This window comes from Daldinia loculata, assembly GCF_022478755.1.
Source record: "Daldinia loculata strain CBS 113971 unplaced genomic scaffold F4817scaffold_12, whole genome shotgun sequence".
NCBI classification, from domain to species: Eukaryota; Fungi; Ascomycota; class Sordariomycetes; order Xylariales; family Hypoxylaceae; genus Daldinia; species Daldinia loculata.
Window position 1 is genome coordinate 585,577 of NW_026054866.1, and position 8,215 is coordinate 593,791.

Consider the following 8,215-nt stretch of genomic DNA (forward strand, 5'->3'; position numbering starts at 1 on the left):
CAACACAATCAAGTAAACAGGGACTAGTTGTCTTAGAAATTCAACGATAAGCCATATAATCAGAATCGGGCCATAGCACATTAAAAATGGCATATATATTACCGAATCACCAACTACAACACATCGAAGAATGTAGCCATTCGATTCTATCAGCGTCTTCATTAAGCTCTTCGTGCGAGTCATCACAGGAATTATTCCTAGTATATACAAGTCGGGCATTCATCAATCATCACCCAGCCTTATTAGTAGCCCTCTTATCTCACAATCGTCTTTCATGCAGTATACATGATCTTCGTGCCATAAGTCTCGACTCTAGGAATTGCCAACCACACTAGTCTAGCTAGTATACCGGCCAATTAATACCTGTCTATATAGGATGTAGATCGCATTTATTAGGTTTTTTCTCATTTATGCCTTGATCGAGTAGGTTCGCTTGAACATGTCGTCGACCTTCTCTAGGTAGTAAGTGCCACTGGCCAGAGTTGACACGTCACCTTGAGGAGTGTAGTTCTTCTGTAGGTGAGCCTTGTGGCGCAGCTCGCAGAACTGGAAATTGTTAGTTTAATGTCATCAAGATTAGATAGTTTGCAACTTACGGCTTCATATGTCTCAGGAGGGACAGCCCGCCTCGCAGCTAGCTTGTTCTGGATATCCAAAACCTTTGCAATCTGTTCTGTGTTTCCATTGACGCGCACCGAGAGGAAACTAGCAGCCAAGCCGGAGCCGTAGCTGAAAAGTCCGATACGCTTTCCCTGAAGGGTAGCGCTATCAATGTAAGAAATAATACTAGCAAGGCCACCCCACAAGCTGGCAGTGTACATGTTACCACAGTTGGTGGCTACTTGGATAGAGGGTGAGACGCGCTCGTTGAAGCGCTTCTTGGTGAGAGCCATGAAGGTCTTCTCGACCACCTTGTCGGACAAGGACTTCTTGTAGTCCATATCCCGGATGTCACCAGGGACCTCAGCAAAGGCAGGGCTGTCAGGGTCTGCGAGATAGTCGTGGTATAAGAGACGTGCGTAGGACTTCTGGACAACCTTGCACGTCGGAGAGTGGAAAGCCACGTAGTCAAAACGGTCAAGGGCCGTCTTGGTACCGTCAGCAGCGGCGGCACCATTTCCGTTGGCATGACCGTTTGCTGCGTTCTTCAGCTGAGTCTCACGCTTGCAATACGCTCGGTAGGCAGCGTCAAGAGCTTCGGTGTAGCAGTTGACCGAGTAGTGCCCATCGACATAGGGATACTCGCTAGTAAGGTCAGGCTTGTAGAAATCATACACGTGTTGCATGTATGTTCCACGTAGACCAGCATCGACGACGATGGGAGCGTCAGGGCCGACCAGCAGAGCAATGCAACCAGCACCACCAGTCGGCCTAGCGTTACCCTTAGCATAAAGGGCAATGTCACCAGCTACGACGATTGCGTCTCTTCCGTCCCAGGCGGACGATTCCATCCAGTTGACAGTATTGAAGAAAGCGTTTGTACCACCATAGCAAGCATTCAAGGTGTCGACACCCTCAATGTTGGTGTTTTCGCCGAACAGCTGCATCAAGACAGACTTGACGGACTTGGACTTGTCGAGGATGGTCTCGGTACCGACCTCGAGACGGCCAATGGAGTTAGGGTCGATGCTGTAATTCTTCAGCAGCTTGGAAGTGGCAGTCAAGGCCATGGAGTAGATGTCTATAGGTAGCCATCTTAGTACACGTGCGAGAGACGCTTAGGTCTAGCAATGGCGCAACAACTAACCTTCTCGGTCATCGCAGAAGGTCATCTTGGTCTGACCAAGACCAATGGTGTATTTGCCAGTGCTAACACCATCGAACTTCTCGAGCTCGGATTGCTCGACATACTGAGGGGTACGAGTGTCAGTAGGGGGCTCTATTCAGGGTCCAGTGGTGTCGTGCGATGTCGGAGGGGGACAAGACGGCTTTAGGGGTAGAATATCTTACCTGGCTAGGGAAGTAAAGCTCGATGGCCTTAATGCCAATGTTCTGAGGACGGGAGGCCATGGTTTCAAACAACAATGGGTATCGTGGTGGTAGGGCTGTGAAGAAAGTTGTTTTGGCAGGGAAAATATTCGATGCCAAACGAGTGTATATCTATCTGTGGGAAGCGGGTAGTGTTATTAGCACAAGCATGTGGCAGGGTTTTGAATTCGGAAGGCTGGATTCACCGCCAATTTGGCAATGGAACCCAATGCAAGCGGACAGGGGCAGACCCGAGCATTTGTTTGCGACGCCCAGTGTGGAATTGCATGTGTGCCGATCCAAGTGGGGGAATCTGGTAAGAGGTGTTGTAAACCGCCAGGGGTTTTTGGCTGGTTTGGCTGGTTCTGCTAATTGAACTCACCTATCAGCTCTTATCTGCTGTATTAATGTGGTATTAATGTGGTATTGTGAGGAGGCTTGCCACGAGCTTATGGCACAACACGGGTCGTTGCGTCTATCTCTTTTAAGCGAAAAAGGAGAAATGAGCGGATGAGATGGGACGAACCGAAATTATGAAGATGGCCAACAAAAAATCCTGTTGATATTTCGAAGGACGGGAAAGGGCAGGAAAGGGGAGAGAAAAGATGCGAACTAATACCTTATCTGATTAGTTTAGTCTACTTGTTGGCAGCAACATGTCATATAGGTAGTACTTACCTAAAAATGCCCCACCAGATTTTAAGTTTAATGTACGAAGTACAATTGGCAATTACCTAAGTAGCCCCTGAGCCTACGTGTATGCGTTTGTACATAATTTTTCAATTCGTTTACTTTTACGGATTAGTCATGGTTGAGTTAAAGAAGGCGCGCGTAAAAAAAAAGGTCCGAGTTTTACTGCCTCTAATATCGAGGCTCTACAGGTGTTAATTTTAACAAATAATATATCTCACTTTAAAGTGCATATGTGCTTAGGCAGCCAGCATCATGATTCCATTAAGGTCTATAAAAAGCTTCCCGTAAGACAAAGATCTCAAGTTAAGTTACACAAGCCTTGACTGATAGGTTATACCTTCCGCAACACATGGGCTTAATTAAGTACGCTACTTTAAAAATTTGCAACGCCGATAAATTATGTGTTATACATAGTACATTAACGTCAGTATATCAAACTTTAAAACCGTATTAATACCGTATATTCACGGTTTAATTGTTTAAATAATTACACCTTTTAATATAAAAAAAAAACGGTAATTAAATTTATTAACGGTATTATTTTACAACGGTATTTTTAAAATTAAACGTTTTTTTAAATTAACGGTTTTTTTATTATAAATAATTTTTTTTACCAACGGTTTTTTTTCGGTTTTAATACGGTCCGAAAAAATATAATAAATAAAAAAATATATATATATTATTATACGTATTTACATATTTATTTATTTACATATACATTTTATATATTAATACGTATAATAATTAAATTAAAATATACTTTATTTTTAAACATGTTACGGTTATAACTACGGTTACGGTTACGGGATTATTATTTAAATACATTATTACATATAAACGCGTATAACTTATAATTATTTAAATATATAAAATAATAATCGTAACTTTTTTACTTAATTATTTATTAATATTACACTTTCCTAAACCGTATTAAAACCGTTAATTAAAAAAAAACCATTTGTAATTATATAAACCGTTTAAATAACCAATTAAAAATATACCAATTATATATACAACAAAAGTTATAATAAAACGTTTATACATTCGAATAATATTAAAGCCTTAAACGGTAAATATACAGTTTGGTCCTTACTTACTGTAAAAATACGGTACTCAAGCCTTATATCTTAACGCTAATGTAATAGCCTAAAGTTTAAACGTAAAGGTGTAACATCATTTAACATGTCTTATAAATAAAGTTTACATTAGTTTCATATTACATAACTACATGTAACAGGTAGTCTAACTCTTAAAAGCTCGAGCAACTTAAGTACTATATCTATAACTATATACCATAGTAAATAATAAATAATAGCTTTATTAGCCTTCCTTTCACATGAACAATCATAACTGCCAGGCGTGCATTTCGCCATCCTTCGCAACTTGGAAATTTCTCCCTGTTGTAATAGTGTACGGTTTCACGAGTGATTTGTTTTTGCAGGGCAACTTAATGTAACCGAAAGTGGTGAAGCGAGGTAACATAATTGGCAGATAATTGGCAGATAACTCAGGCACGATCTGCTTAGCTTCAAACTAAATGACGGCGTGGCTTGGTTCTTTCCATGATACGATTAGTACATGTCTAGTTGCAGACTTATTCGGAAACTACCTATTTAGGTAGTAGCAATCTAGGTTAGCCACATGGCTCGGAGTTAGCTACTTTTCACTATCTATAACTAGGTAATTATTACTCCCTACCTCCTAACACAGTATCCCTACATATATAGTACATGCATAGGCAATACACAGCTTCCAACATACAGATAGCCCGTCTTCTATCGTTTAGCTTACGAATCCATAGGTTGACCAACAGACAGGCATAATAGATCAGCATCTGCAACTTTCCACTGGAAAGTTTCCAGTGTAACACATCAGGCCACTTTCATCATCGTTTTGATCTTCCCCTACAGCATTACAACACCGGACTTTAGCTCAACGTTGCTGTGCACAACATACATGTATATCGGTATGTATAAGACCGATTCAATTGTTCCTATGTCCTCTACTTATACACTACCCAAGTGTACGTTCAACCGCCATGCATCCCATGAAACTCCACTCCGAGATTTAGACAAGATATATACACTATCACGGCTCGGCGCTTGATGGCGTTGCATAGCCGGAATCTTGTCTCTCGTGACCTAATTCTTTCTCGGCCTTTACATCCGGTTTCTTCTCAACCGAAAGGTTGTCATCTTTTGATTCTCTCGGTACCACCTCCTTCTTGTCAGCTACTTCGGATGAGGCTGAAGTAGCTGCCGAGTCTGTCGTCTTGTTCTCACTCTCCTTCTTTTTCGCCTCCTCTGCCTCCTTCTCCTTCTTTTCTTTCTCTTTCTTCTCCTTTTCTTTCTCTTTCTTTTCCTTTTCTTCTTTCGCCTTCGCTTCTGCTTTCCGCTTCTCCTCGGCTTCCTTTAACTCCTTCTCCTTGCGATCTTTCCGAGTCTGCGTGATGAATTCGTCTATGTTTGCAATAGCTTCTTGAGCGTCACGTTTGTACTTCATCAAATACCCTTGAATTTCTGCTGGACTGAATTCGTGTGACGGCATTTTGACGGAAAATTCTTCTGCCAGGGTATTCACACGAGCATCATCATCCGCTCGCTTCTTAGCCTTCTCTGCTTCTTGTTTTTCTCTTTCTTCTGGATGGAGAGGTACGTCCGTGGTGTTTTCAGGACCCTCGTCACCATCTAGACGTGCAAAGATGGCGCGGAAAATGGCCGAAGCCATCCCCTCGTCTGCTAGACCAAAATTCACTATCATATCAACACGTCCAGGGCGGATTAATGCCTTATCCAACTTTTCGAGGTGGTTGGTAGTCATAATCAACACACGGCCTTCCTGAGACGCCACACCATCCAGGATGTTGAGCAGTCCCGATAGGGAGAGTCTACCATTGTTAGTGTTTGTATTTCCCGTAGTAAGTTGACCGGGGACCATATCATCCGAATCATCCTTAGACTGGTTCTGGTTTTCCTCACGGGTATGAGTAAGACCTGCCGTGTCGATATCCTCGAGGAGCACAACACAGCGACGGGGAAGCTCAGCAAACAGAGACGCAAGACTCTCCTCGTTTGCTGTGATAGAGCTTAGACTAACGATGTAAATCCTCATCTTGAAAAAGCCAGCTAGGGCGAGGCTGAGCGAGCTCTTTCCCGTACCGGGAGGACCGTACAGCAAGTAGCCACGGCGGTATGGGATACCTCTATTTGCGTACCAACGCTGCGTTGCGGGGTGGAGATAGTCGGTAACATCATCGATGAGGTTCTGCTTCGTCTTTTCGTTCAGAATCACTGTCGAAAAGGGACGAGAAGCACGAGACATACACCTCTGCCAGGTTGGTTCGGTAGACCCTGGCTTAAGCGTTCCGCGGTAGATCTGGGTCTTTCGCTCATCCTTCTGCAGGTATAGTTGGCGAGCCTCCAGGAGAAGGTCTTTTAGAATCCAGGGGTTTCGACCAAAGCATGAAATCGATATCTCCTCACGTTCGCTAACAAGCATGAACGAGTTCTGCTCTCTGTTTGCTGTCCTGCGGAACAGAAGGAGGCGGCCGCGATACCAGAAGTAGTGGCTACCAAAGGAAGGCGTGTATGCCAAGCCCTTCTTCTTTCGTGCATTTGTTACTTCGTCGATATCTTCTTCATCCTCATCATCGTCGTAGTCGTACCACAGAAACCAGCTTCGGGAGTTTAAGTTGGTGTTCGCTACGAATCGCCGGGCACTCCGCGAGAATCTCTGCTTAGCCACCCAGGCCATAAGGATATTGTAGATCTCGTCATCGGTTCGGATGTCGACGACAGACATAAGATGGGATTCAATTTGATCCCACAAGTATGAACTTATATAGTTCCATACGAGTGTTAAGGCGCCTATAATAAGCAATAGTGGGATATACAGGTTAAGATCGATGTGAAGGTACTTCTGTACCGCGCCGGCGAAGACAGAGAATCCCGGGAAGAATAAGTCGAGCATCACTAGCTGAGGTGATTGTGAAGTCCCAGGAGCGTAAGTTGGACCGGCGGACTCATTGGTCCAAGGAGAGGACCCTTGAGGAGCTGCCATGACGGCTGACAAAAGGTCTGGCGGTAACGCCCAGCCACTGAAGATATGTAAGAATCTTAAGGCTGATAGGATTATAGGGGATAATAAATTCGGGCTCTAGTTCGAGGTTACGTTCGTTTGCCCCGGGTCATAAAAGGGTCACTTTGTATTGGGCACTGCTGCTGTGAGGAGGGACTCGTTTGTTCAATTGAATGGCAGCAATGGATGTTTATATCTATCTTAGATATCTAAATAGTTTCAGGCAACCATAGGCATACCACCGACAATCTACACATGCATAGCATGATGCTATGCACTCCCAATACCGATCCAACTCTATAAGAGAGGGAGAGGGGTCCACAACCATCAAGACAACAGTTTCTTGGTTAAGTCAGACAGTAGCGCTGATTATTCAGTGGCTGTTAGACCTGCACAAAGCCAACCATGGATCCGAATAGCCGTATAACTGGATGGTGTAAGACTCATCTGCCACTCATGTACAAGATGAGTTAGACGGACAGACAAAGAAGAGAGTAGCGTTGAAAAAAAGTGGCGCACTATATTTAACATTGTCGAAAATACTTCAACTTGGATGCAACAAATAAGAGGATGATGTCAGACCGCTAAGGCACCTAAGCCTGAAGATGGCTTGTAGATCGGGGTTGCCGTTACATACCTAGGTAGGTAGGTATCCAATTGTTGGCCGATTCGAACTCGGCTCACACTCGGCTCACACTCGGCTTGAGCCTCAACATGGCCGTTGACACCTACCTTTACTAGCCTTAAGGATTAGGGTATTAGTCCTATGGCTCCAATGGCGATTTACCTTATCCCTGGCTATAACGAAAATTCTATCAGCGTATATTATCTGCAAGAGGCGCAAGTGTGTAGTATGCATTAAGGTATGCATGGTGTATAAGTCCTAAGTCATACGACCCATAAAGCCGAATATGTAAGCTCTTAAGCTCTAGGACTTCGGGAGGCAACCAGAAGGTCGGCGGCATACGGTAGCTTATCTGCCTTGTTGGCGGGGTCGACTGCCTAATTATTAAGGGACGGGACTAAGCCGCGGACTACGGAGTAGGTAGAGTAGGAAGGAGGCATATTGACCTGGAGCGGTCCGTAAGCGTGGCTTAGGTTCCTACCCGCCGAATACTCAGCCTACCTAGCCAAGAACGCTAATCCGTTCTAACGCATTCTAACGCACTTCACCGGCAAACGCTGCTACTTGCATTGCATAGAGGTAATTACCTAGCTTTGCTGTCACCGAAACATAAGCAACATCTCTTTCATTATTTTAAAGCGGTCGATACCTGAAATTAATGGCTTAGACTATACTTATACGGAGTTTTGATGCAGTCAGCTACATACACAGGGCATGATACTTGTTCAGACTGCCAGCCTGGCTGACTCAACTCGGGGGGGGGGGGGGCGGGGGGCGCCGGCCCCCCCGCCCCCCACCCGAGCCCCAGCGACAAGAGGCGACAAACGCACACGAGGAAATCGGACGAAGCTG

At 44.4% G+C, this 8,215-nt stretch overlaps 2 protein-coding genes across 2 annotated transcripts; both read right to left on the reverse strand.

Annotated features, from left to right (window-relative positions):
• Positions 1 to 22: 22 nt before the first annotated feature.
• Positions 23 to 2,605, reverse strand: F4817DRAFT_331630 (hydroxymethylglutaryl-CoA synthase). The gene is made up of 5 exons (XM_049302547.1): positions 2,351 to 2,605; positions 1,951 to 2,104; positions 1,748 to 1,850; positions 597 to 1,681; positions 23 to 546 (listed from the first exon to the last, which is right to left on the reverse strand). The coding sequence occupies exons 2-5, from the start codon at positions 2,008 to 2,010 to the stop codon at positions 409 to 411; spliced, it is 1,386 nt and encodes a 461-aa protein (XP_049161163.1). The 5' UTR covers positions 2,011 to 2,104; positions 2,351 to 2,605; the 3' UTR covers positions 23 to 408.
• A 2,144-nt stretch (positions 2,606 to 4,749) lies between these two features.
• F4817DRAFT_313980 (BCS1 N terminal-domain-containing protein) lies at positions 4,750 to 6,720 on the reverse strand (the record flags this gene model as incomplete). Its single annotated transcript, XM_049300330.1, has 1 exon — positions 4,750 to 6,720. One exon carries the CDS (start codon positions 6,718 to 6,720, stop codon positions 4,750 to 4,752), a length of 1,971 nt encoding a protein of 656 aa, XP_049161164.1.
• Between the last annotated feature and the right edge of the window lie 1,495 nt (positions 6,721 to 8,215).